At 61.2% G+C, this 25,262-nt stretch overlaps 14 protein-coding genes across 14 annotated transcripts; 7 read left to right on the top strand and 7 right to left on the bottom strand.

Moving 5' to 3' along the window:
* Positions 1-201: 201 nt before the first annotated feature.
* Positions 202-2,243, bottom strand: SPRG_02287 (hypothetical protein; the record flags this gene model as incomplete). Its single annotated transcript, XM_012340833.1, has 5 exons — positions 202-1,480; positions 1,622-1,741; positions 1,789-1,881; positions 1,935-2,045; positions 2,097-2,243. 5 exons carry the CDS (start codon positions 2,241-2,243, stop codon positions 302-304), a joined length of 1,650 nt encoding a protein of 549 aa, XP_012196223.1. The 3' UTR covers positions 202-301.
* A 23-nt stretch (positions 2,244-2,266) lies between these two features.
* SPRG_02286 (hypothetical protein) lies at positions 2,267-5,378 on the bottom strand (the record flags this gene model as incomplete). Its single annotated transcript, XM_012340832.1, has 16 exons — positions 5,155-5,378; positions 4,883-5,113; positions 4,772-4,834; positions 4,623-4,730; positions 4,480-4,563; positions 4,060-4,428; positions 3,847-4,014; positions 3,685-3,802; positions 3,527-3,640; positions 3,398-3,498; positions 3,217-3,345; positions 3,034-3,168; positions 2,837-2,986; positions 2,623-2,796; positions 2,506-2,577; positions 2,267-2,452 (listed from the first exon to the last, which is right to left on the bottom strand). The coding sequence occupies exons 1-16, from the start codon at positions 5,371-5,373 to the stop codon at positions 2,267-2,269; spliced, it is 2,421 nt and encodes an 806-aa protein (XP_012196222.1). The 5' UTR covers positions 5,374-5,378.
* A 521-nt stretch (positions 5,379-5,899) lies between these two features.
* On the top strand, positions 5,900-6,899 carry SPRG_02285 (hypothetical protein). Its single transcript, XM_012340831.1, has one exon. The coding sequence runs from the start codon at positions 5,932-5,934 to the stop codon at positions 6,856-6,858; it is 927 nt and encodes a 308-aa protein (XP_012196221.1). The 5' UTR covers positions 5,900-5,931; the 3' UTR covers positions 6,859-6,899.
* SPRG_02284 (hypothetical protein) lies at positions 6,861-9,141 on the bottom strand (the record flags this gene model as incomplete). The annotated part of the gene is made up of 11 exons (XM_012340830.1): positions 6,861-7,076; positions 7,128-7,324; positions 7,371-7,519; positions 7,564-7,741; positions 7,791-7,910; positions 7,955-8,056; positions 8,102-8,302; positions 8,347-8,507; positions 8,551-8,830; positions 8,880-9,051; positions 9,095-9,141. The coding sequence occupies 11 exons, from the start codon at positions 9,139-9,141 to the stop codon at positions 6,905-6,907; spliced, it is 1,779 nt and encodes a 592-aa protein (XP_012196220.1). The 3' UTR covers positions 6,861-6,904.
* Positions 9,142-9,637: 496 nt separating this feature from the next.
* SPRG_02283 (hypothetical protein) lies at positions 9,638-11,619 on the top strand. Its single transcript, XM_012340829.1, has 7 exons — positions 9,638-10,018; positions 10,071-10,221; positions 10,266-10,348; positions 10,399-10,578; positions 10,628-10,756; positions 10,808-10,964; positions 11,014-11,619. Exons 1-7 carry the CDS (start codon positions 9,647-9,649, stop codon positions 11,259-11,261), a joined length of 1,320 nt encoding a protein of 439 aa, XP_012196219.1. The 5' UTR covers positions 9,638-9,646; the 3' UTR covers positions 11,262-11,619.
* SPRG_02282 (ATP synthase F1) lies at positions 11,328-11,972 on the bottom strand (the record flags this gene model as incomplete). The annotated part of the gene is made up of 1 exon (XM_012340828.1): positions 11,328-11,972. One exon carries the CDS (start codon positions 11,970-11,972, stop codon positions 11,328-11,330), a length of 645 nt encoding a protein of 214 aa, XP_012196218.1.
* Positions 11,973-12,005: 33 nt separating this feature from the next.
* On the bottom strand, positions 12,006-13,079 carry SPRG_02281 (hypothetical protein; the record flags this gene model as incomplete). The annotated part of the gene is made up of 3 exons (XM_012340827.1): positions 12,006-12,067; positions 12,597-12,996; positions 13,044-13,079. The coding sequence occupies 3 exons, from the start codon at positions 13,077-13,079 to the stop codon at positions 12,006-12,008; spliced, it is 498 nt and encodes a 165-aa protein (XP_012196217.1).
* Positions 13,080-13,109: 30 nt separating this feature from the next.
* On the top strand, positions 13,110-14,937 carry SPRG_02280 (hypothetical protein; the record flags this gene model as incomplete). The annotated part of the gene is made up of 7 exons (XM_012340826.1): positions 13,110-13,781; positions 13,829-13,954; positions 14,005-14,208; positions 14,257-14,394; positions 14,438-14,487; positions 14,530-14,636; positions 14,684-14,937. The coding sequence occupies exons 1-7, from the start codon at positions 13,128-13,130 to the stop codon at positions 14,935-14,937; spliced, it is 1,533 nt and encodes a 510-aa protein (XP_012196216.1). The 5' UTR covers positions 13,110-13,127.
* Positions 14,938-14,951: 14 nt separating this feature from the next.
* On the bottom strand, positions 14,952-17,062 carry SPRG_02279 (TKL/LISK/LISK-DD1 protein kinase; the record flags this gene model as incomplete). Its single annotated transcript, XM_012340825.1, has 6 exons — positions 14,952-15,149; positions 15,197-15,895; positions 15,935-16,096; positions 16,146-16,232; positions 16,306-16,464; positions 16,517-17,062. The coding sequence occupies 6 exons, from the start codon at positions 17,060-17,062 to the stop codon at positions 15,045-15,047; spliced, it is 1,758 nt and encodes a 585-aa protein (XP_012196215.1). The 3' UTR covers positions 14,952-15,044.
* A 343-nt stretch (positions 17,063-17,405) lies between these two features.
* On the top strand, positions 17,406-17,918 carry SPRG_02278 (hypothetical protein; the record flags this gene model as incomplete). The annotated part of the gene is made up of 2 exons (XM_012340824.1): positions 17,406-17,585; positions 17,649-17,918. 2 exons carry the CDS (start codon positions 17,406-17,408, stop codon positions 17,916-17,918), a joined length of 450 nt encoding a protein of 149 aa, XP_012196214.1.
* Positions 17,919-17,922: 4 nt separating this feature from the next.
* On the bottom strand, positions 17,923-18,680 carry SPRG_02277 (hypothetical protein; the record flags this gene model as incomplete). The annotated part of the gene is made up of 3 exons (XM_012340823.1): positions 17,923-17,980; positions 18,031-18,324; positions 18,373-18,680. The coding sequence occupies 3 exons, from the start codon at positions 18,678-18,680 to the stop codon at positions 17,923-17,925; spliced, it is 660 nt and encodes a 219-aa protein (XP_012196213.1).
* A 540-nt stretch (positions 18,681-19,220) lies between these two features.
* SPRG_02276 (PLK protein kinase) lies at positions 19,221-21,164 on the top strand (the record flags this gene model as incomplete). The annotated part of the gene is made up of 5 exons (XM_012340822.1): positions 19,221-19,540; positions 19,590-19,919; positions 19,968-20,067; positions 20,116-20,313; positions 20,367-21,164. 5 exons carry the CDS (start codon positions 19,221-19,223, stop codon positions 21,162-21,164), a joined length of 1,746 nt encoding a protein of 581 aa, XP_012196212.1.
* Positions 21,165-21,233: 69 nt separating this feature from the next.
* Positions 21,234-22,107, top strand: SPRG_02275 (hypothetical protein; the record flags this gene model as incomplete). The annotated part of the gene is made up of 1 exon (XM_012340821.1): positions 21,234-22,107. Exon 1 carries the CDS (start codon positions 21,463-21,465, stop codon positions 22,105-22,107), a length of 645 nt encoding a protein of 214 aa, XP_012196211.1. The 5' UTR covers positions 21,234-21,462.
* Positions 22,108-22,181: 74 nt separating this feature from the next.
* SPRG_02274 (hypothetical protein) lies at positions 22,182-25,243 on the top strand. The gene is made up of 8 exons (XM_012340820.1): positions 22,182-22,215; positions 22,271-22,526; positions 22,573-22,782; positions 22,831-22,917; positions 22,964-24,159; positions 24,203-24,396; positions 24,444-24,798; positions 24,847-25,243. Exons 1-8 carry the CDS (start codon positions 22,205-22,207, stop codon positions 25,190-25,192), a joined length of 2,655 nt encoding a protein of 884 aa, XP_012196210.1. The 5' UTR covers positions 22,182-22,204; the 3' UTR covers positions 25,193-25,243.
* The last annotated feature ends 19 nt before the right edge of the window (positions 25,244-25,262 follow it).

Raw genomic sequence — 25,262 nt, 5'->3', positions numbered from 1 at the left:
CGTGTGAAAATATGTGTAAAACGGTGAGAAACGTGGCGGATATGGCGGTTACGTGCCACGTCATGAGCACGGGCAACAGGTCGACTAACTAAAGTGCACCATGAGCAACCCATAAGGTAATTGAACGACTAACTAAACAAACGCGTCTTCGACTATCCGCTAAAGGCAGGATAAGGACTGTCAGAAGCATAGTAAGAAGCAGGTAATGACACAACAACCATGCGTGTTGATCCAGGAGGAATTAACGGCGCGTGGTGGCTGCGGAAGCTGCTGACTTCCTGTTGAGGTCTCGAGAAACAACTTAGTCCGAGGCGTTCTTGGCGAAGAGAGCCTTCGACTGGGCCTTGCGCTTGGGGTCGTTCTTGGTCGTCTTGATGTTGCGCTTGGCGGCGACGATGGCACCCTTCTTCTCCTTGCGGAGAGCTTCGGCGCGGAGCTCGGCACGGCGGGCGACAAGCGTGTACGGGTTGAGCTTGACCATGGCGCCGAGGTTCTTGAGCGGGTTCTTCTTGTGAGCACGGCGCGTGTTCTTGTAGATACCGGCGCGGATGACCGACTGGATTTCATCCGAGTTAATCAGACGGCCCAAGTTGGCGTTCGTCATGACGTGGCGCGGGAGCGTGTAGTCCGACTTGACGGCCGACTTCTTGGTGTACGTGCCGTAGATCGAGTCGAGCTGCTCAAAGGCGGACTTGGTCCAGACGATGAAGCGGCCGACGTGACCACCGGGGGCGAGGCTCAAGAGGTTGAGGCGCTCGACCGGGACGAGCTCAATGCCCGGGATGTTGCGGAAGGCCTTCTCGATGCCGTTGGCGTGGGCGTAGACGAAGAGGGGACCCTTCTTCATCGAGTAGCGGCGGTTGCGGCTCTTGCCACGGCCCGTGCGGATCTTCTTCGAGTCCTTGACCTTCTCGACATCGGCGTGGGCACCGATCTTGGCGAGGATCTTGACGGCGGCCGACGTCTTCTGCGTCGACTCGACCGAGTCATCGAGGACGAGCGGGATCTCCGAGACCTGCTCGATGCGGTGACCGCGGGCGAGGACGAGCGAGGGCACGGCCGAGGCAGCGAGAGCCGACGCCACGGCGAAGCGGCGCTGGTTCACGTTGATCTTGCGGTGCCACTTGCGCCAGATGCGCGTGGGCGCGAACATGCGGCCCGAACGACACATGTTACCGAACGCACCCTGGCCGGCACGCTGGGTACCGCCGCCCGAGATACGGGGGATACGCGCGACAGCGCGGCCCGTGCCCCACGACTCGGCCGAGTGCTGGTGGCCGGCCTTGCGCGAGACAGCGTACGCCTGGCGGTTGTTCTTGTTCATGTTCGTGTGCACGAAGGTGACCACGTCCGGGCGGATGGGCGCCGTGAAGACCGCGGGGAGCGCGATCTGCGAGAGGACCTTGACGGCCTCGTCGGCGACGGAGAGCACGGAGACAACGGGGCGGGCAGCAGCCATGTTGAGGAAAAGTCGCTGGTGCTAAGACGGACGAATTTTCGAATGACCGACGAAGTTGCTCCTGTAAACGATTGGTCCGCGGCCACGGAGCGTCTCATTGGCGGAAAAGCACCGGTATTTTGGAGAATACGGATACGACGCCGTTTATTATCCGGATAAAACACATGCTCCGGGCAGTTTGGCGAGAAGCGACGCGAGACGCGACGCGGACGGGACCAGCTCCATGTCGTAGCAGTCTTTGGCCATGGCGCTGAACGTGGCATGCTGCTCGAGCACGACCGTCTACATGCATGCACGCGTAGGTAGAGCCAACCGTGGCCATCATGTACCTGCAGCGACTGGCTCACGACGGGCACCATGCTTGGCGTGTGGCTCAGATGCTTCTTGAGCCGATCGCCAATGTGCTTGATGGCCTTCTCGAGCTATAGGGCATGGTGGCGTGTCAGCGTATCGTGCACACATGCAGAATTCGGACGGTCTGGTTGGTGGCCTCGAGCGTCTTGCGCACGTCGTGCTTGGAGACGTGGAACTGGACTTCGCCGACGGGCACGCTCGTGAGCAGGCGCGCAATCGATTCAAAGATGGCCTACGCGAGCAAGCTCTCGGGATCCGCGTGTAAAGGCCGAGAGGAGTCTACGATGTAGCTGTCGCACTCGCAGCGCCAGAGCCACGCTGCGTAGGCCGCCAAGTTCTTGTTGTACGCGTCGTACACGAGCTGCGTGTACTTGAGGACGACGGCCGAGTGGCCGCCGTGGAGGCTCAGCGCCGTCAACTTGTCGTGCATGTAGTGGAGTTTTCTAGCGCACGTCAGGAATCGAGGACGGCGTCATGATCGTCGCTACCAAGGCGCACGAGGTGGCTGTACTTGGGCTTGGTCGTCGCCGCTCTCTCGAGCCACGCAAAGAGTCCGGTGACGAGGCGGTCGTAGATCGGCGCCAAGATGGCCTCGTCGTGCGCGCCGTCGCCAGCACCTTCGAGGCGCCCGATGAGCGTCTAGAAGCAGCGTACATCAAGACACGGGTAGAGAGCACTGGTCGTCATCATACCATCATCTTTTGCACGGGGCCCAGAACGCCGACGAGGCGGGTGTCAGGGTGTATGCTTTCGAGCCATGCTTCCTAGCCAACCGAGCTCAGCGAGACAGACATTCCTACGACACCCACCTGCTCCTCGATGTACTTGGAGAAGACGCGCTTGAGGTGGAGCTGGAAGTGGAGTAGCGTGTTGGTCACAAAGTCGCTCTTAACGTCGCTGGCCGCGCCTTGCGCCGTCACGATCATCGAGAGCGCTTCCATCATGTTGCTGTGCACACCGGCCTCGGCAAAGTCCACGAGCCGCTTGAGCAGTCTATCTCAACGATGAGAAATGGTTTCGTACGTCGAGCAACTTTTCAAAGACGGCCTCCATCATGCTCGTGAGCTCTGGCGGCTCGGACTTGGCCTTGCGCTGTCCCACGGCCCCTGGCCCTTCCGTATGGAAGAACATGCTTCGCACAAACGCTTGCTCGGCCGTGCACAGCGGTAAAACCTACGTCGCCTTACAGAGAGGCCAGAGACGAGTTGACGCGATCGTACGTGCTCCAGGCCTTGCTTGAGCAGCTGCGACGCTGTTATTGTTGCAGCCGCTTCGGGGGCGTGCGAGAAGGACATCGTGAGGCTCCACGACGACGATTTGCCCGGAAGACTTGTTGCCGCCTTGGCCTTGGGCAGCTACGCAGGGGCTGGACACGTCCTCGAATATAAATAAAAATGGACTACCTTCTCCTTGAGCGCGCGGAAGACCGACTGGACATGCGGCCCGTAGATTTGCGCGACGTGCTTGGCGTAGATGTCACGAAGGTGCGTCGTGGAGCGTCCGCTGAGCACGCTCACGCTGGAGCAGAGCTCCTAGATCCGATATGGTCTTTGCCTCAACTCTGGTGGTTTTGGAAGCGGGTACCTTGTACTTGCTGAGCTCGCGGTGGAGCGTGTCGTTGCAAAAGTGCCAGTCGGCGTCGTCGGCGCTGGCCGTACTCGGGCTGCGCACGCTACAAATCTTAGCTGCCTCCTTGTCTCGAAGAAACCGAACCGATTGCTTTTGGCGGCAGCGTCGAGGCCTCGCGGTCACGGCCAAAGACGTGGAGGCTCTTGCGCGGCATGTCGCTGGTCGAGCTCACGGACCGCCGTCGGTTCTGCGCCTTTTCTACGCGCCATTTTCGTGCGTAAAATCATATCATTCCATCCGACCTTGGAGACACGCCTTCACGCGCTGCTGAAGAAAGAGATCGAGGCCGCCCGCGAGCTTTTCACTAAAGTTGCTTCCGATCGACACGAACTCGTCCCGCCGAGCTTGGAACGCGGCCATCTATGCCCATCGTCACAGGATGATTCGAGAATCAGCGAACGCACGTGCTTGGCCGGGAACGCGTCGACAGACTTGATGGCGGCGTCCAAGCGCTGCACCGCGGCGACGATTGTCGCAAGGACACTCACGTCGGCTTCGGGGCTGTTCTGGGTCGGAAAGATGCCGACGGGCTTGAGCAGCGGCCCAAGGAGCTCCCGCGGAACGTCCACGGCCTGAGTCAATTCGGTAGGTTGCTACTCGGCACATGGATCCGATACCTCGATGAGGGTCCGGAGGGCGCCTTCGAGCGCGACGCTGTTCTTAAAGTGAACCTCCATTTGGCTGTTGAGCGACTCGAACTGCGCCATGTTGGCCGACGTGTTGCCGAGCGTCGTGTCGGCGTCTTCGGTCCACTTTTCCGCCATCTTGACCTCGCGCAATACGCCGTCAATGGCTGCGAGGAGCGGGTCCATCGCCTTCCTCTCGTCGCTACTCGACGTGCCCTGGAACGTCAGGAGAAACTCCATGTTGGCGTCGCCCAGCAGCCGCAAGCGGTCGTGCCACGCGGCTTCGACCGACTCGACCGACGCATTGTGCCAGTCAATCGTCGTAAGGAGCGCGATGGCATCGGCCAACTCGACCGATTTCTACGCTCTGTTTCAAACCACGGAGAAGCACGTCGATAATGATGTCGGTACGGTCACAGCGGCGACTTTGGCCGGCGATGCCGGGGCCTCGAGGACATCCCAGCTGCGACGTCGCTCCGTGTGCTGGGGGGTTTGCTACAATGCGTGTGTGCAGCAAAGCAAAAGGAGCGTGTGAGCAAGAGGCGAACGCGCACCTGAAAGGCTAGCAAGTTCACGTCAAGCCCGTATTTACTGGCAAGGTCGTTGGCCGTCGCGAGCTCGGCCAGCTCTTGCAGCGAGAACGTCGACTCGGGCAAGACGAGCTACTTGTCCAGTAGGAACGATGAGGCAGACGACGACGCACCTGCGTGTCGACGTACAACGCAGAGAGCGCCCACACAAACTCCTTCATGGCCGTCGGTGACTCCTACGACGAGCAAGGAGGATGGATTCGTGCAGATGAAATACACTGTACGCTGGCGTGCGCAATCCAGTGGAACGGCTCGTTAACGTCCTTGGCGTCACGGAACTTGAGGCGAAAGCTGCCACGTGGATAGCTCCCAGTGTCCTCGGAGCAGTCCTCGAGCGACTCGAGGTCGTCGAGCGCCCACGTCTTGCGGCAGTCGATCGTGTAGTTGGCCTGGAAGTTGACGTAGTGGAGCTGGCCCATAACCTTGGTCGCGCCGTTCTCAACCACATCGTGCGTCTACCTGCCATGTCCATATGCATGTACCGGTCATGGCGTACCGTCATGCAGAGCAGCTTGCAGGTCGAGTTGCCAAAGGAGCCAAACATGCGCTTCGCCGACGTCGTCTGGAGCTTCTTGACGTGGAGGAAGGCAAGGACGTGCTTGCGCACATGCTTCTCCTTGGTCTTCTCATCTCGAAGCGCTTTCGTCGCCTGGAAATGGGCCTGCAGCGTGTGCTGGATGTCCTCCACGGACACGTGGTGCTTCTTGGGCTCCATCGCGATCTTTGCACTAACACTATTTCCGTGCGATCTTTCGAAAATAATGTGACTTTGCAGTTACCGCGTTCGTTACACGCGGCGGCGGTCGGCCCTTTACCCTGCCTGTCCCGCCTCGCAGCTGGGCATTGAATGCTGGAGGAACTCCAACGTGGGGAAGTCGCCAAATGTAGCTACTTGGATATGGTCGCGCTGAAAGGAACCGCAGTAACACGATCGGGGTGAAGCCATGGCAAGCCACCTGTGGCGCCAGTGTAAAAGATCTTCTTTTTCGATTAAAAGAACCATATTTTCTTTAAAGAAAAATCGACGTTACGTGGCCGCCGCGTCGTCCCACGTCGTCCAGGTGGATGTACTACATAGATCGATATAATATGCAGAGAGGGAGGAAGGGTGCGAGGTTACATGTAACCGAGCACGCGCGCGCAGGGAGGAGCCCGGCCCAACCGCCCGGAAGTTCGAAACCGAAGCGAAAGCGTATCTTCGATCTTCGGGCGCCGGGGGTTTTCGCGGTCCGAGCGTATTTTTGGGTTGGCTGGTTCGTGGATCTCTGGGAAGATGACGAAGGAAGCAGCGCGCAGCCGGACGCTGGCCGAGCACTGGGCCTCGATCAAGTGGCCGATGGTGGGCTTCCAGGGCGCATGCCACGTGCTCGCGGCAGTCGGCCTCTTCTACGTGCCCACGTGCCAATGGAAGACATGGCTCTTCGCGGCCGTGCTTGCCGAGTTCTCGATCCTCGGCGTCACCGCGGGCGTCCACCGCCTCTGGACGCACAAGAGCTACCAGGCCCACTGGACCGTGCGCCTCTTCCTGATGCTCTGCTTTAGCGTCTCGAACCAAGGCGCGATCGTCGAGTGGGTCCGCGACCACCGCATCCACCACAAGTACTCGGAGACCGACGCCGATCCGCACACGGCCAGCCGCGGCCTCTTCTTCGCCCACATTGGCTGGCTGCTCACGAAGGAGCACCCCAAGTTTACGGAAGCCTGCAAAACAACGTCGTGCGACGACCTCCTCGACGACTGGGTCGTGCAGCTGCAACTCGCGGGCTCGCCGTACTCGGACCTTGTGTGCAGCTTTGTCTTCCCGACGCTTGTGGCCTACTACGGCTGGAACGAAGACATACTGCATGCTCTCCTCGTCGCGGGCTGTGTTCGGTACGTCTTCATCTTGCACTGCACGTGCCTTGTCAACAGCGTGGCCCACTTTTACGGCTCGACGCCGTACGACCCCAACATCCACCCGACCGAGAACCGGTGGGTCGCGCTTCTTACGGTGGGCGAAGGCTGGCACAACTGGCACCACACGTTTCCGTACGACTACGCGTGCAGTGAGCTCGGTGCGAAAGGCCAGTACAATCCGTCCAAGATGTTCATTGACGCGTGCGCGGCGATCGGGCTCGTGACGGGCCGGAAGCGCGCGCTCCACGCATGGCAGACAAAGCAGCACAAGCTCTACGCCCAGCACGAAGCCAAGCAGTTTTAGTAGTGCTGGCATGTAAGACGACGGCAATCCATTTGCACGTGTGTTATCATTCGTACGTCTGGAGCTGCGCCATGAGCGCTCTGTTCTCGTCGCGGACCTGCGCCAAGTCGGCCTCGATCTGGTCGCAGTTGGCCACGTTCAGGCGGTTCGAGAGCTGCGCGATCCAGGTGGAGAGGTCGCGCGTCTGGTTCTCGCGCTTCCCACCGTCGTTGACACATCTACATGTATGTCGTTGCATTAGTCGACGGGACGAGGTCAAGGGGTGCTACCGAATGAGCTCGTCAAAGAGCTCGCGTATCGTCGTGAAGAGGCGGTAGCACTCGACGTACTGCGTGCGCTTGTCGCTCTTGTGGCTCGCGTCGTTGGCAGCGTGGAAGAGCCGCTCCTCTGCGATCGCCTCGCTGCGCTTGAGCTTCTCGGACGAGACATTGATGTGCTTTTGCACACGGCGAATGTCTTGCAGAATCTAGCATGCCATGATGCCAGGCCAGATGACTGACTGAGATGCGTGCCTTGGCGATGTCGGCCTTTTGCTTGTGCACCTGCTTGATGATGTCCATGATGCGCGACGTATAGACGCTGCGGTTGATCGCCTTGGGCGCCATCGCGTACTTGCGCTCGAGCGCCTCGCGCTGCGCCTTCTTTTGCCCGAGGCTCTCGACTGGACCATCTCAGCTTCTGCCATGTACGTACAAGACGGCGTACCCAGGCTCATCATCTCGTCGCGGTAAGCAGCGATCGTGCCTTGGAGACGGCGGCAGTCTTCTTCGTACGCGCACTGCGTTGCTGCCTGGGCCGCAATCGCCGTATCCAACGGAGCGCGGTGCGCCGCCCACTCCATTGAGAGCGATGCCAACCGCTGGACGCTGGCATCGCACATGGTCTGCGTGCGTGTCTGAGCCCACACACGCAGTGAACTGAGGGATCTCTACCTGGAGCTTGACCATGTTTTTGGACGCGTCAGCCACCATGTCGAGGGTTTGCTGGCGAATGTCGACGTCGTGCTGCAGCGCCGCGAGCTCTGCTTCGATCGTGTGCTGCTGGGTGCCGGCCTACGCCCCTTGCTGACGTGCGATTGTACTTGCAGCGGTCGTACCGCGGCCTCTTGCTCGGTGGCGAGCGCGATGTGCGCCTGGAGCTGCTCGATCGTCGCGGTCGTCGCCTCGTACTGGCTTTGCAGAGCAAGCACGTGCGCCTTCTAGAGCACAGTAGGTATTGAGCGATGCAATGCGACAACACACACCTGAACATCGAGAGCCGCTATGTCGACCTGGACGGCGACCGGCGGCGGCGATTCCACGATATCGGGCGGCGCTGATGGAGGCAGCGACACGGACACAGGACGGAGCATGGACGATGGCGTGATGGACATAAGAACGGACGAGGTGGCGACGGGATGTGCCAGAGCAAGCGACTGCAAGGCAACGGTCACCTCGCGTGGCACCTAGAGCATTCCGCAACGTAGCTCATCAGGCCAAGGAACCATACCGTCGACGACACGCTGGACAAGAGCGCTGCGCGTGGTCCGTGCCCGTCATGACTCAAGCTTGCGGCTTCGTTCAGCGCAAGGAGCGAAAGCTGCTTGTGTTGAGATACGAGCTTCGCGTCGGTCGCGAGCGGCTGCTTGGTCGTGACGTACGTGCTGCGCGCTGCGTGGCGTTAGCAGAACCGTGAACGAAAGCATGGACATACCCAAGGTCGTGCTCGAGCTGAAAAAGTCGGGTAGCGGTGAGGCACGGGGCATCGTAGCCATCGCGGTAGACGCTCGTGCCGACGACGAAGGCGCTTGCATCCAGAGCGAGAGCGCGTCTGCGAGCGTCTTCCGCACCTGCATCTCTGGCGACGCTTCTTCCATGTCGTCGCGCTCGACTTTTGGAAGCTTCTGCACGAGCCAAAGCAGCAGCTGGCGGGTGTCGTACTCGCTCGGGTACAGCAAGTGGTTGTAGCCGCAGTCGCCATTGTATCCATGTGCCTACCACCAGCTCCATGAGCGGCCGCAGTGCAATGGGCAACGCAGGTACCTTAATCCGCTCGGCAAAGGCCGCGGCGAGGCGGTGCCGCTGGGCGACCCCCTTTGGGTACGGGGCGGCCGCGTTGCTCGCCGCGCCATCGATTCGCCCGAGGCCCCAGGCCACGAGGGGCACGAGGTCTTCGCCTGCCATGGCGCCAATCCGCGGCAGCTCCTTCGACCATCTAGCACGACGTGATGCATGACGAGGCTCCTCGCCGCACGTACCCGCTCTCTGCGAGCGTCTGCGCGATCAGGTTGTCGGCTTCGTCCATCGCTCGAAAGATATCGAAAGCAGACTCCAATCAGGGCCATGCTCATTGGACAAAAATACAATGTTTCAACCAATCGAAAACACAAGAGGTCCCAACCACAGCCAGCTACATGTAGCGTAGCCCCGAGCTGGTATATACTTATAGTTCTGTTGAGACCAACAAGGCTAACTGTAAATTGACGTGCCAGTGTTGGGCCAAGCGGATGTGCCAACACCGGTTCTTCACGTTCCGGCGTATCGAAATTCTACCCAGTAGTACAGTGGACCAGCCGAGATGGGAAGATCGCCGCCATGTTGTAGCAACTTCTCCGAAGTAATCAATGCGCCTGCATGGCCATTGACCTATTAGCTAGCCGCAGCAGTCTACTAGAGCTTGTGCCGAGTGCTTCAACGAGGCGAGAAGCGCTGGCTCGGTGGTCTCGAGCCTGGCGATGCCGTCACCGGATACGACGTTTTATCCGAACAGCCAACGACCATCCAATTAAAAATCTTATTGCACGGCCAAGATGATGCTCAGCAGCAACGAGCGCGACTTCCTCGTCGCGGCCTTGAAGAACCAAAAGTCCGAGAACGCAGTCCAGCGCGCCGATGGACGTGGCCTCCTCGAGTTCCGCCGTATGAACCTCTCTCTGCGCCGCAGCATGCACGAGTCCCAGAGCGAGTGCGAGTTGCAGCTTGGCCGGACGCGCGTGCTGGCGGTCGTCTCGGGCGAAGTCGTCGCGCCGTTCCCGGACCGACCGACCGAAGGCTTTCTTCAGTTCAGCGTTGAGCTCTCGCCAATGGGCGCGTCGATCTTTGAGCACAAGCAGGCCCACAAGGCATGGTCGGCCGAGCTCTCCCGCATCGTCGAGCGCTCGATCCGCGACTGCAAGGCGCTCGTACGTTGAATCTCGTCGATGCTCTGTCGTCTGGTGTACGACGATGCACTAGGACACTGAAGCGCTGGCCATCGTCGCGGGCGAGAGCGTCTGGGCCATCAAGTGCACGATCCACGTGCTCGACCACGGCGGCAACCTCGTCGACGCCGTCTCGATCGCGTCGATCGCAGCGCTCATGCACTTTCGCCGCCCCGAGACGCTGAGTACGTGGCGAAGTCGACTCTCTCTGGGCTCACACGGAGGCTAGACGACCCGGACTGCGCGCTCATCCCGCTCAGCTTGCACCACATTCCGGTGTCGATCTCGTTCAGCTTCGTGCAGCTGGACGCCGTACGCTCGTCCGTGTCGTCTGCGCCATGTTCATGTACCCCTGGACATAGAACGACCAAGACGACCCGGTCGTCCTCATTGACCCGACGGACCGCGAAGAAAAGATCGTCGACGGCGCGATCACATACACGTTCAACTCGTTCCGGGAGCTCTGCGCCGTGCACAAGATTGGCGGCGTCTCGATCTCGACCGACATTGTGCTGCGCTGCGCCAACATTGCCGCGGCCAAGGTCTCCTTCGAGTTGGCCGTCGCTTGCTAAACGCTCGCTGTGTGCGCAGGCGGAAGAGCTGACCGACATGCTCAAGGAGGCCACCGAGACGGCCGATCGCGACGCCATTGAGCAGCGCCGGGCGCTTCTGCGCGGCAAGGAGTTTCACGACAAGTCGGTCGCGGCCCTCTCGACCCAAGTACGCCCAACGTATTGCAAGACTGGATGATTGACCGCGTGCGACTTGTAGAAGGCCGTGCCGCTCGATGTGTCGGGCCTCGACAAGGCCATGGAAGAGATTGTGGATTTTGCGACGCTGCATGCGCCGATTCCGTTGCGCAACGATGACCCGGCGGTCAAGAAGGCAGCGACGCGCGAGCTCATGGAGTCGCTCGAGTCGTCCGCAGGTAGGCCTCATCCTAGGTGTTTTGGCCTCGGGTATCAGCATATGCGTAGAAGGTCTGGCCATCACGCAGGCTGCGCGCGATCACTTTCACCAGCTCACGCAGACGGTCCACGTGGCACCCAAGCCGGCGATGGCCGACACCAAGATGTACGACAGCGACAGCGACGAAGAAGAGGACGTCGTCATGCACGTACAAAGCGAGTACCTGCCGACGCCGCCCAAGAAGGTGGAGGTCGCGGACGAAGAGAGCGGCAGCTCGGACGAAGAAGACTTGATGGCCGCCATCAAGCGCAAGTAGTGGTAGACTACGATCAAATATACGCCGTGTTCACTTTAGTAGAAGCCAGGCTGGGCGCCAGGACATTTATTGACGGGTGGAGAGGATCATGTGAATCTTTTCGATCTTCGTCGAGAGCGAGAGATCGATAAAGAGGTCGGCGATCTGGACCTTGAGGCCGCCAAGGATCGTCGGGTCGACGACCGTCTCCAAGAGCAACGTCTCGCCCTTCTGGATGCGGGCCTTCAACGCGGTCTGCACCTGCGCGAGCTGCTCCTTCGTCAACGGGTCAGCCGACGTGATCTTGGCCTGGACCTCGCCACGGTGGGCGCGCATCAAGCGGTTGTACGCCGCAATGACGTGCTTGGCGTCGCCGAGGCGGCCGTTCTCGGCAAGGACCGTGAACAGACCCGAGACCGGCTTGGAGAACTTGGCGGCGTCCATGACCTTGGCGATGTCGGCCTTCTTCTCGCCACGCGCGATCGTCGGGTCCTTGAGGAACTCGGCGAAGGTCGGGTTCTTGGCGATCTCCTCATGGATCGTCTTGAGCTCGCCCTCGACGGCCTCGAGCACGTTCTGCTTGGACGCGACCGAGTAGAGCGCGTTGGCGTACTTGGCGTGGAGGCCGAAGAGCGAGAGCTTGGGCGCGTGCATCTTGGCGAAGCCGTCGATCGTGGCCTCGCCCGAGGCCGCGGCCGTGCTCATGGCGCGCTGGACGGTCTTGCGGAACATGGTTCTTATAGCTTCGTAGGGAAAATTACGCAGTCAGTAAATGCTGCGCCACACACGCTGGCCACTCACGTCGACTTTGCACTTTCGATTTTCCTCTATCAATCCATATTGCCATTAGCCCTCGCAATATATGTATTGTGAGAGGTTGTTCGACCCGCCGCGACGATCTTGAAAGGGCGCGTTGGCCGACGCTTGCCGAGGACAAGGTGTCCCATCTGCAAGAATAAGATGCGTAGTGGTCAACCTTGCTAATGATTAGCTTGGCTCGGTGGACCGGTGTGAGTTGCAACTTGGGCAATGGCTGCACTTTGACTTGGATGGGTTCCGGCCGCAGGCAGCTGCGGGGCGGCGTGACCCAAGAGCTGAGTGAACTCGCCATCGCTGCGGTCTCTGCAACGACGCGCCGTAGGGCGATGACCTCGAGTGTTGCATCATCATCATCATCACCATGATCTGGACTGTCGCATGCGGCCACGTCGTCGGGCGCTGCTGCGACGCCGCACTCTTCGCACCGGTCGTCGCCTCTCTGTGATCTTGGGGCGGTGTCCGACAGGCTCCACATCGTGGCGGCATCGACCATTGTCGGCCTGGACGGGTGCATGTCGTGACACCCCATGCAGGCACGCTCGCCGCTGGCGCAGAGCAGCGCCGGGTCCACGAACGGCGCCAGTTCTCGGATCGTTGCGTCGTCAAGGCGCATGTTTTGGCTAGCGGCAGCGGTGCAAAGGCGCTGGAGTAGCTGGGTCTGTGCTGCGACCGTGGCGTCGCGTGCACTCAGGACAGTTGCCCAGTAGGCTTTCTCGCACTCGCGGCGCTCCTTGGTGGCAGCGGCGACGGCCGCGGCGAACTCGAGTTCCATCGTGACGGCTTCGTACGACTGCCACAGCTGCCGCGCCTCGGCGTCTCCGAGCTTTACACCGGGACTCGTCGGGTGGCTGTCAGTTTTGGCGGGCGGCGCTCCATCGAGTAGCGGTTGCTCGATGCGGATCGGAATCTTCTCTGGTGGCTCGGCCCCCACGCGCACCTACAAAGGCGCGTTAGCTACACGCGGTCAACGAAGCATCATCGGACTGCGCTGGCGGCCCGCTTGTGGCGGAAGCGCTTCATGAAGCTGCCTTTTTACCCACTATAAATAGAGCGAGCAGCGACGCATATATGGAGAAAGGACGCCTCCAGATGCGCTCGATGAGCCTGACGGGGACAGCCTTGGTCGTGGCCACAACCTCCTCCAAGAGCGATCACATCGTCACGAGTGCATCCCGGATACCCGTGCGCCGCCCGCCGACGCCAAGCACCGACGCACCTGCTGCTATCGAGAGCAGACCCGTGCCGAGCGACGTGCCACTGACGGTGGAGCCCGAAACAACCAACGAAGCGAGGCTGTGGACCACCATCGATGGCCTCACCAGCGAGCTCGAGGCAGTCGCGGCCGTGGCGACCGCGCGGGCGGCGGTGCATGCTGCCCAGATGCACGCGGCCGAGACGCAGCTTGCCGCGACGACCGCCGCGCTCGACCGGCTTCGCAGCGGCGTGTACGACACGGTCGCCGCATGCTTCTTGCACGAGCTGCACACGGGCGAGACGGACGCGCTGAGCGAGTGCATGGCGCAAGCGACGGCGGGCGATGACGCGGCGCTCGCGTGGATCCAGGCGTGCTTTGGCCGACGGCTCCTCCACGCGCGCCGGCACTTGGCCCCGGACAAGGTGCCCGACACGGCCGTGCTCTACATGGAGAGCGCTGTGCGCGTCCTCGCCGGCATCGTCCCCGAAGACGAAGACACGATGCCGCTCCCGACGCTCTCGCTCGAGGTGCGAGCAGCCTTAGCATCCGTGTACATGATCGCATCCTTTGGTAGACTCCGTCGATCGCAAGCATGGCGTCGCGGCGGTACCAGCCAACGTTTGTGGACCGGTCCGCGCCCTTGCGTCGGTGCCTCCGCACTGTCTTTGAGCGGCTCGGCGCCCACAGCCAGACGCTCAAGGTAGTCGTCTACGTTGCCGACTCGTATTCATCTTTTGAACCTCCCGACAGGTCGTGCTTGTGCACCCGCCGCTCTGGACCGCGTCCGAGCGTGACCGCGTCTCGCACTTGCTCTGGCACGAGTTTTACGTGCCGGCGCTGCTCTTGACGACGACGGCCGAGGTCATCTTGCGCGCCGCGGGTCTCTCGAGCGGCGTCGTGGTTGACGTTGGGCCGTACACGACGACGATCGTGCCGATCTACAACGACCGCATCGTACGAGAGATGCAAGCCGTGAGTGCTCACGATCGTCGTCCTCTGCAGGTGACCCACGCAACGCTGACGCTGCCCGGCGGCCGCGACATGGTCCTCCACGCCACGTGGGGCGCTCTGCGGGAGCACGGCGCGTTCGGCGCCGTCGCCGACGAAGAAGACCAGTTCGACGCGGCCGAGCAGCTACTGGTAATGCTGCTGGACTCGATGCACGAGCCGACATGCCGCGTAGAGAACGCATGGGTTTGTGGCCTACGACGTCGCTGCCGAGCGCGCCAAGCGGTACGACGTCTCGCTCGACCATGATTGCCCATGCGAGAGTAGACCGACCGACGTCCACATGACGTGGCGCCACGAGAGTCGTCTCATCACGTCATCCGCAGCGCTCTTTGAAGGCCCGGAACAGCTCTTCCACCCGAGTCGCGACGACGGTAGGCCGAGCGCTTGACTCGGACGCACCATTAGCTTCCTCCTGCAGGCAAGAGCCTCCAAGAAGCCGTGCTGTCGGCCATCGACCGCTGCAACCCAGTGGTGCGCGCCGAGCTGGCCGCGGCCATCGTTCTCAACGGCGCACTCACGACGCTGCCCGGCTTCAAGCGGCGACTGACGCGGGAGCTCATTCTGCTGCGACACGACCTCCTCGGGCAGCTCCGTCTGCACGACGGCCACGGCTTCGTGGGCGCGTGCACGCTCGCGCGCTTCGCCCACGACGACGTGTGGATAGTGCGTTGACACGCAAACAAAAAGTGCTTGACAGGTTGCTTCTTCATCGTTATTATCTTGATCACGGGGGTGGATTCCCTTGTCTTCATGTACATACAGACGCCACTACGAGGCGACTACGCGTCTTCGCCGCGGAGGGCGAGCGCGGCCGCAGTGAGCGCGGCGCGGTCTCGCGCGCTCTCAATGCCGAGGAAATTGAAATCGTCGTCGCCGAGCCCCGTCTACGCAAATAAAGTTCCATCTATCAATCGGGACTCTCAATATGTACTTCGCGGATAAAGTCGAGCGTGCCAAAGCCCTTGGCCTTGAAGGTCGCATAGTACTGCGCGGCGCCGAGCGCGTGCAGCCACTTGTAAATCTCGTCGTTCGTGTCGACCGAGTTGTCTGCAGCAAGTGCCTTGGACGGCGACGGCGACTGGTGCATCGCCACCTTGATCGCACGCACAAAGAGCGCGACCCAGAGCTGCATCTCCTGGAGGGACGCGGCCTGGAAGGCCCACTTGTTGTGCAGGCTCTTGCTCTTGAGCGTCCAGCGCCGGGCCTTTTTCTTCAGGCGATGCATGAATGTCGGGATATTGATGCGGAGCCCGAAGACGGAGAGGTCTTTGACCAGCGGCGTTGTTACCTGGAAGAGCTGGCACTGATCTAGTGGCACGGGCGACGGCTTGTGCTTGATCTTTTGGTGCCCGTCGGCCTCGAGCTGCGCAATCTCGTTGTAAATAGCTTGCGATTTGTACACAAGAAGGGCCGAGTCGCGCACGACCACGTAGCGCTGGCGCCAGCGGCCGACGCAGTTGCGGACGAGCAGCGCGCCCTCGTACGCGGGCGGCGCCTCGTCTTCGTGGACTGCGATCGAGAGCCGCGACGACTCGTCCAGCACCGAGCGCACCTCGTCCTCAAGCGGGTCGAACGCTTCGGGCGTCGCCTCCACAAGGTCCTTCTTGAGGTCTTCGAGCCATTCGACCACCTACGTCGCATGAGGACAAGGCTATCAACTATGATCTACCTCGTGGCTGCTGGGCCGGCCGTCGGGCTCAAACGACGTGCAGTTGTCGGCGAGGAGCACGAGCGACGGCGGGCAGTCGGCGGGCACGGCGGCGTGGAACTCGTCGAGGTCGATCACGAAGTTCTTGGCCGGAACTCGCAGGAGGAAATCGTCCTTGTTGACCTACGTCTTTTGCGTCACCGTCCGTCACCCTCCAGACATCATCAAGTACCTCGCGCCGGCAAATGAGCTCGATGAGCACGACGCCGAACGAGTACATGTCGGCGCGGTCGTTGTAGTCCTCGTTAAAGTACATCTCCTATGCATGTGCTTTGGATAAGACGACGACGATGGTGACCATGATGAATGTGAGGATGATGATCGAGGCGTACCGGGGACATGTAGGCGTCGGTGCCGCAGAGCGACATCTTGCGTCGCATGCGTCCGCCAGCGTTCTCGTCCGACGAGTACCCGTCGTGGCCATCGTCGTGGTGCACGGCCTTGCGCGCAAAGCCAAAGTCGCAGAGGCGGCTGCGCAGGTTGGCGTCGAGCTACGAAAAAGTAGCATGAGCGATACGACCGAGAGATGTAGACGAAGCGCACGAGGATGTTGGCCGACTTGACGTCGCGGTGGATGATGCTGCGCTCGTGGAGGTACTGCAGTGCATCGGCCGCGTCCAGCGCGATCTGGACGCATTGCAGCCAGGACAAAGCGTCGCGTTTCTTGGTCGTCTTCTTCAATAACTTACTCACGTCGCCGCCCTTGTAGAACTCGGAGACGATCCACACCTCCTTGTTGCCCATGTGCTCGTACTCGCACGACCCAATGTACTTGAGCAAATGCGGGTGGTCGATCTGCTGGAGGATCGCAAGCTCGCGCAAGATGTGGGCGTCCTTCGTCTGGCGCTTGAGGGCGACGGCCTTGCCCTTGTACGTGGCCGAGTACACGGTCGAGAAGGCGCCGTGGCCGATGATCGGCCCGAGCGTCAAGTCGCCGGGCACGAGCGTGTGTTCGATCGTCACGTCGACGTCGTCGTCCATGAGCGCTGTCTCGACGCTCGCGGTCAGCGTCTCTATGTTGTTGTCGTCGGCCACGCGCTTGTGGGCGGCGAGGCTGCTGGTCGGTCGGCTCGTCGGGGTGCTGGGCATGCTGGAGACTGCGCTTGGTCTGGATCCAAAAATATGGTCAGCCTTTACGTGTTCTATCCGCAAGAGGGGCCTATGCCAATCACACTTTTTTATCTCCCATTTATTGACACTCAATGTTTGTATGTACCATGGTGAAACGCAATTAAATGCGGAGGGGGACCCATAAAACGGGACCGCACGGTCGCAATTCTCTCGCAAAAAAGAAAGGAAATCGACGGAGGACGACGGCGACGACCACGCGACGGGCCGTGGTAGCCGGCGCCGCCAGCATACCGTACTGACGCATGGAGTGCGATCGTGCAGCGTAATGCCACGTGGGTGCTGAACTCGATGACGCAGCCAGATGCAGAGAGATACATTCGCACGCAGGCGTCCGGTTAACCCACCCAGGACGAGACCACTACGGGCTCTTGCTACGGCTACGGCTACGGCTATGGCTGCGACGGCGGCTGCGACTACGGCTGCGACTGCGGCTGGAGCTGCGGCTGCGACTTCGACTGCTAAAGCTCCGCGCTCGCTGGCGGTATCCACCCCTACGATGATAGGCTGGGTTCGGGCAAGAAAACCTCCGACATACCGTGGCGAGCGACTGCGGGACCGGCTACGGCGGCGCGGCGGCGACCGCGAGCGAGACCGAGAGGGGCGACGGCCGCGGGGCACGAACGGCGACGGCCGGCGGCGGTCGTTCTGGAAGCGGGGATTGCCGCGGGGCGGGCTTCTGCAGGTTCACGACCAGTGTGAGTCCAGCACCACGTGCGGGTTGGAAGGTACCGTCTGCGAAAGGGCGAAGGACCCCGGCGACCGCCATTCGGCGGAGAGCGGCTCCTATCAGTGGCGCATGAGTTTCATGATGTAATACGTTAATCAACGTACCGTCGACGCAAGGGCGAGTTGCCGCGGCGGTTGTTCGGAGGCGATCTAAGCACAGCAAGGTCATGTGTTTTGGATCGCATCGACGCTTCTCGTACCTCCGACGAAAGGGGGAAGGCCGACGCCGGCGATCGTTTGGCTTGCGGCTCGGCGAGCGCGACGGACTGCGGTTCGACTTGCGCTCGACCAAGACAAAGTTGACCTGGATCTTGTTGCCGTCAATCTGTCCCTCGTGCATGTGAAGCTGGGCTGTCTCAGCCTCCGCGCGCTTGGCAAACTGAATGTAGGCGAAACCCTTGGACAAGCGCGAGACCTTGTCCGTCTCCAGGTTTACATTTTGAACCGTGCCAAACTTGCCAAAGATCTCCGACAAGTGGTCCGGGTTGACGTTCCTACGCGCCTCTGATGAGCCTCGACCACCAGTCGCTCATGAAAAGTACCGGGTGAGGTTCGCCACGTGCAGCGAGGCCCCGTCGTCGGGGCTTGGGCTACGGCTCTTGCGGCCCTTGGATTCGTTGCTGCGGCTGCGACTCTTGCGGCCACGCGATCGCGAGCGTGACCCGGAGCTGGACCGAGAGCTGTAGCTCGACCGGCTGCTTCGGCTGTCGCTGCGACTGCGGCTGACGCTGCGGCTATAGCTCCGCCCTCGGCCACGCGGCCCGCGATCGCGGCTGAAGCTTCGGCGGAGTCCGCGTCCTCCGCGGCCTCGCCCGCGGCTCGGGCTGCGACTGAAGCTGCGTCGGCCCATCGCGTGGATCTTTCTTTGAACCACACACTGCCCCGGACTATCCAATGTCGGAGGTTCCACTCTATACTGCCAGAATGCATACTTATTTGTAGAGGTACACATCACAGTACCTGTGAGATTTAATACAACTGGAACAAATAACCGACAGGTTTATCGCGTTTTACTCATCGAGATTCCTCCTGGCCCACCAACCGAGCTACTACTCGACAGCTCGTGATGGCCACCCTTCTACAAGGCGCTCAGCTGACAGCTGCAGCTGACGTGTGCCCGATTGCGCAGCGCAGAGCAGCGACGCGCTGTTCCGAGGGTATCTGCTAGCATCGCAACGTGGGCCTTTTCTGCACCTCGGACGGCCGCAGGTGCAGGAATTTTTGCGGCCCTTGCCACAAGTAGCATGTTCCGCGGCGCCAAAGACGCACTGAGGGCGGCAAACGCTCGATGGCAAGCGCGGCGATTGAGGCGCAAGCATACACGTAGGTTCGAGAGAGTTCGAAAAACGTGAGTAAAACCTACACGTTAAAGACATGGTTAAACAGCAACATGGCGGGGATGCTGGAAGAGTACGAGCTCGGCGACCTCCTTGGGTCCGGGTCCTCGGCCCAGGTGTACTGGGCACAGCGCCTCCGTGACGAAGAGCTCGTAGCCATCAAGGTCGTCGACAAGCTCCAGCATGCACAGCTCCGGACGCAGTCCAAGTCCCAGGCGCGGTCCGAGGAGATGCAGGAGCTGGCGATCCAGCGCAGCCTAGACCACCCCAACATTCTCAAGATCCTCGACGTCTTCCAGGACGCGCGCAACGTGTTCATCGTGCTCGAGCCGTGCGCGCGTGGCTCGCTGCAGGCGCTTGTCAAGGGCAAGCGGTGCGATCCTATCTCTCCTCTGCATGTCTCCGTACGATCCCACATGTAGGCCTGTGGTCGAAGACGAGGCCAAGCACTACGTCTACCAGCTTGTATCGGGCGTCGACTACCTCCATCGTGCGCACATCATCCATCGCGACCTTAAGCTCTCGAACCTCCTCGTGACCGAGCAGGGCACGCTCAAAATCGCCGACTTTGGCTTGGCGACGAGCTTCACCCGCCATACACCACCGTCCACGATCTGCGGGACGCCCAACTTTATCGCACCCGAAGTGCTGCTTGGCAAGCCGTACTCGTACGCCGCCGACCTCTGGTCCATCGGCTGCATCGTCTTCACGCTGCTGACGGGCCACCCGCCGTTCCAAGGCGACTCGGTCAGGTATTCCTCTCTCTACGTCTGGCAGCTTGAGAGCGTTTGTGGATGTAGCGACACGCTGCGCAACATTAGTGCACAGACATCGTCGCTGGCGTTCCCACCGTTCGTGTCATCGACAGCACAGGACTTTGTTCGGTCGCTGCTGTGCGTGGTACACCAACCCAAGCATTCCTCTGGATACATCAATGCGTCGGCGTAGGAACCGGCCGAGCGATTGCCGTGCCACGCACTGTCACACCACCCGTGGCTCCAGCCGACGACAGCGCGCAGGAAAGCAGCCAAGACCAAGCGCCCTGCGCGTAGCCGACGGGCACCCGCGGTTGTCGTGGCCGAGTCGTCGAGCTCGTCGTCGCAGCACAGCGAGAAGAGCGACGTGGAAGACGAAGACATTGCAAAGGTTCCGATCATCCAAAGGAGCAAGCGACTGACGTATCCCTCTGGAGGTTTTAGCTGCAAACGATGCTCGACAAAATCACCGCCAGCGACCGACGCGCGCCGCGAGGGGCGGTGACAGCCGTGAGCGCCGAGCCAACGGCCGTCGAGGACGACCCGTTGCCGTCGTTCCACGACCACGCGGAGTTCCAAGTCGAGTACCACTCGATCCTCGACTTGCCTCCAGACGAGATCATGGGCACGCTGCACTGTACGTGGACGCCCGAGGCGTTGACGCTCAGTGGCCGTCGCGGCGAGGTCGTGCGCTACTCCCTGCACGACGCCCGCGTCACGGGCCAGCTCCGCGACGAGACTCTCTTCGACGTGTGCATCACGGACATGGCTCCGAGTCTGCCGCGCACCATGACGTGGGTGCGACTCGCGCAAGTGTGCCTCCACTTGTACCTTTCAGCGCCACGATCTATGATCGAGACGCTGCGTCTGTCGGACGACGTGATCGAGAGTCTGGCGCGCAACGAGAGCCTCGAGCGAACGATTCGCGCGCAGCAGCAAGCGCCGCATCGTTTCAAGACCAACTCGGACTCGGTGCGGTCAGCCGACCTCTTTGGCATTGGCCGTGGCGAATGCCTTGCAGACGGCACCTTGCGTATCGCATTCGTCGACGGAAGCGAGCTCGTCCTGGACGGTGGCGCGTCCACCGTCGAGTTCCGAGAGCCGGACGGCGGGCGGTACGAGCAGTACCCCTTGGGCGCCTCCGCCGTCGCGACGATCCCGTCAGCCATCTCGCGGAAGCTAAAGTACGTCTCGCTGTTCGTGCAGGCCATGAAGAAGCAGCGACCGAGCACGTCGCAATGAGTTGGGCCCACTTGTGGCGTGCGACGTTTGGAGCTGCACTTGTATGAATAACGTTTAGCAATACAACTACGCACTTATATATATGTTCTAGCTGGCCGGTTTCAGAGACGCAAGGGCATGGAAACCGACGCCGAGCCGCCGCAGCCGAGCGACGCGCCATTGCCAGCAATCGAGACGCTCACCATCTGCACTGAGGACCCGCCGACGCCGGCATCCGAGCCTCTGAGTGAGCGCGGTGACAACAACGACACAGGCCCCTCCTCCTCGTACGACCGAGGACCACCCGATTGTCGAGGCCATGCTTGGCACCGTCGTTAAAGACGTCGACAACTTTTACCTCTCGCTAGACGACCTCGACGTGCGCGTCGTCCTGCATGTGGCGTCAGCGCTCTCAGCCCTCGCCGCGGCCGAGCCGATGACGACCGTGCGCAACGTGCGTCTCCTCAGCTGTGTCTTGGGCCTCGAGACCATCGGCGCGTGGCTCGAGCGCTACGGCGTCGACTGCCTCCGCCCGCTCCTCAAGGCGTCCATCCGGCGGCAGCGGCGCTCGTTCAACGACGCGCCGACGCAGCTAGCACTCATTTTGACGACGTTCAACATCACATCTGCGGTGCTGAGCGTGCGTGACGAGCTGCCATCATCGCCTTCTGTGTCGACGGTCCCCGTGCCACCGTCACTGCCGAGCTCGCCCAAGAAGCGGCGGCGACCGCCGGCAGCCTCGTCGCCGCGGCAGGCGGGTGCGCCGCAAGAGGGCCTCCACCTGCTCCTCGCCGAGGTGATGCACAAGTACCAGCACCGAACACTGTCGCGCAAGCCGCAGTTTAGCATTGCCAAAGCGTCACCAACTGCGGCGAATGCAGCTTCTCGGCGGCAGCTCTCGCTCTCGTACGGCAACATGAAAGGCAAAGTCGCCGCCACGTCGCCTTCCTCCACTGCATCCTAAAGTAATATCCTTGAAGTGTACTCATCTCTGGCAATGGGCGTTGGGAAACGGGCGTCGGGTTCACTTTTGGATTGGGCGGTCGCGGAACGCAGTCGGGATGGCCAACTAGTACGTCGTGGCATTATCATCATCATCATGCTGCTGCTGCTCAAGACTGTCTTAGCACCTTTGACACGAAATGGCAGTCGGCCATGACCGAGCTCAACGAGCAAGTGCACATTGAGGACCACACGCTGGACGCGGAAGAGGGCCAAGAGGTGCAGCCGCCGCCGGATGTCTCGATGCTCGAGGCCTTCCAGCACTACGCGTGCCTCTACATCAAGTACGTCCAGATCTTTACTACGCTCGAAGAGTGCTACGACCAAATGGTGCACCCGCAAAAGCGCATCGACGTCAAGAAGATCATGGAGCTCGTCATGGTAGTGTACCTCCTCTTCCTCGTGCTGCATGCATAGAGGCGCGTAGACGCGCGTGGTGGAGCTCAAGCACGACCTCGTGAAATGGAACCCGCCCAACCCCGACGTACGCACGACGCCCGAGCAAAACTTCCCGTGGGAGTACGTCAACCTCGACGACCTCCTCGTCGACCTCAAGCTGCCGCCGAGCCTCCTCGAAGTGCCTGTGCCGCGCTACTTTGTCGAAGACAGCAGCGCCGAGCTCAAGAAACGCGACCGTGTACGAGCACATCTATCGTCTGTCGTGGGTCTCATGCATCTCGCCTAGCTCGTCAAGGGCTACATGAAGCTCAAGCTCGGCGTCGAAGCGCTGTACATTGATGACAGCGATGCCAGCGTCTCGCTCGCCGACGCGGTACAACCCTCTCGCAGCATGCGACGGAATAAGAGCTCGGTGCTAGATGTCGCTGGACGAAGCGCTGCAGATCATCCAGCGCAACGAACGCGGGCGGCAAGGCCGGCAGCGCGGCCTCCTCGTGCACGAACTCCGCGAGGAAGAGAAGCAGCGCCGCATCTACGACAACACGCAGACGCCCGAGATGGACCCGGAGCTCGCGGCCGCCAACATCCAGCGCGTCTTCCGCGGCCACAACTCGCGCGGGAAGGCGGCGATCGAGCGCGACGACGAGCTGGTCTTCATCGGCATGAAGCCGCCGGTGGTCGACAAGGCGCTCGAGCTCGAGGCGGCGCTCGCACTGGCCAAGATCAAGCGCAAGACGCAGCAGGCCGACAACAAGGACGAGTACGAGAAATCGCTCGGCGACATCCACGAGACGGTGGCGTCCGAGGAAGGGCCGTTCATGAAGGAGAAGCTCCTCGAGGAGCGCCGGAAATGGATCTCCGACATGATGGCGCTCGGCCAGCTGCCCGAAGACCTCGCGGGCTACTACCTCATGATCAACCCGCCGCCGCCCGAGGCCGAGCCCAAGGTCGACGCGGACGCGAAAGGCAAGAAGGACAAGAAAGAGGACAAGAAGGGGAAGAAGGGCAAGGAGGAAAAGGGCAAAAAAAGCAAAAAAGACGAAAAAAAGGTCGAAGCCGAGGCGCCGCCCGAGCGCCCGCCGCCGCTCACGGGCCCGAGCGAGCTCTGCACCAACATGGCCGGCGGCGTCGAGATGTTTGAGAAAGTGTGGCTCGAGCGCGACGAAGCCGACAATTTCCACCAGAAATACGACATTGACCTCGCGAAAGACGTCGTGCGCGGCCCCGTCGAAGCCCAAGTCCGGCAGCAAGTCGACGAGATGCTCGTGCTCCAGCTCGCCAACATCAAGGCGCAGCTCGAGGCCGCGGCCAACGGCAAGAAAAAGAAGGGCAAGAAGGGCAAGAAGGGCAAGAAGGGCAAAAAAGGCAAGAAAGACAAGAAGGGCAAGAAGGGCAAGCCGCTGCCCGGCGACAAGATCGCCGAGCTCAAGGGCCGGACGCCCGATACGATGCTCGCGATCCTCGTCGAGCAGAAAATCGTGAGCAACGTCCGGCCCTGCCTTGTGCACGACTTTATTGGCGAGTTCAACTACCTCGGGACGGTCTACCAGAGCGCGGACCGGCGCGATCGCTTTGGCAACTGGGTGCCGCAGGACCCGTCCGCCGCGCAGCTCCGGTGCGTTTCGCTCTTTGAACCGTGTGATGCAGTGCATGTGTAGCGCGGCGATCGTCGAGTACGCGGTGCTGCCGCTCGGGTCGCTCGCCGTGCGGGAAAAAGTCAAGCACATTCGATCGCTCCTGCTGTACGGACCCAAGGGTAGCGGGAAGACCATGATGGCGCGTGCGATCGCGCACGAGACCGGCGCGCTCTTCTTCAACCTCTCGGCGTCCAACTTGATTGGCAAGTTTTCCGGTACGCCCACATGTATCAATGTATCAAGGTCGCACCACCACAATTAGGCAAGAACGGCCCGACCAAGTGCATCCACATGGTGTGGAGTTTGGCGAAAGCGATGCAGCCCGCGGTCATTTACATTGACGAGTGCGAGCAGATCTTCGCACCGGGCAAGAAGAAGGCGTCGGACGGCCCGACGGGGTACCGCAAGGACCTGCTGACGTACCTCAAGTCGCTCACCATCAACGACCGCGTCTTGGTCATTGGCACGTCGTCCAACCCGATGGCCGGCGAGCCTAAAGACTTTCGCGCGTTTTTTGATAAATTCTTGTACTTTCCGTACCCAGACTACCCGTCGCGCGTGCTGCTGTGGCGTCGCAGCATCATCGACGCGATCAAGACGCACACACCGACGCCCTCGTCCGCCGTCCTCATACCCAAGCGTCATGACGTCTCATGGGTGCGTAGGGCGGGCGTTCGTCTTCCGGACGAGCTGGACGTGAGCACGCTCGCGCACATTTCGGAAGGGTACTCGTCCGGGTCCATCCGCGCCGCCGTCGACCAGACGTTGACAGCGCGCCGCGTGCACCGGCTCGCGAAGCGCGTGCTGCGCGAAGACGAGTTCATTTCGGCGCTGTCGCGACAGACTGCGACGTTTGCGGACGACAACGACAAGCTCAAGAACTTTACGGCGGTCATTTCGGGACTGAAGGAGACGCGCGAGAAGATCCGCAAGGCCGCGCTCGGCGACGGCGACGCCGCGGACGACAAGAAGGGCAAGAAGGGCGCCAAGGGCAAGAAGGGCAAAAAGTAAAAAAGATCGTCAATCCAAGAAAACCGATCGCTCTATGAAGAAAATATCGCCCGAGCAGTCGCGTTCTCAC

This window comes from Saprolegnia parasitica (genome assembly GCF_000151545.1).
Source record: "Saprolegnia parasitica CBS 223.65 unplaced genomic scaffold supercont2.5, whole genome shotgun sequence".
Lineage (NCBI taxonomy): Eukaryota > Oomycota > Saprolegniomycetes > Saprolegniales > Saprolegniaceae > Saprolegnia > Saprolegnia parasitica.
Note: the sequence above shows the minus strand (reverse complement) of the source record. Positions and strands in the feature narration are given on the sequence as shown.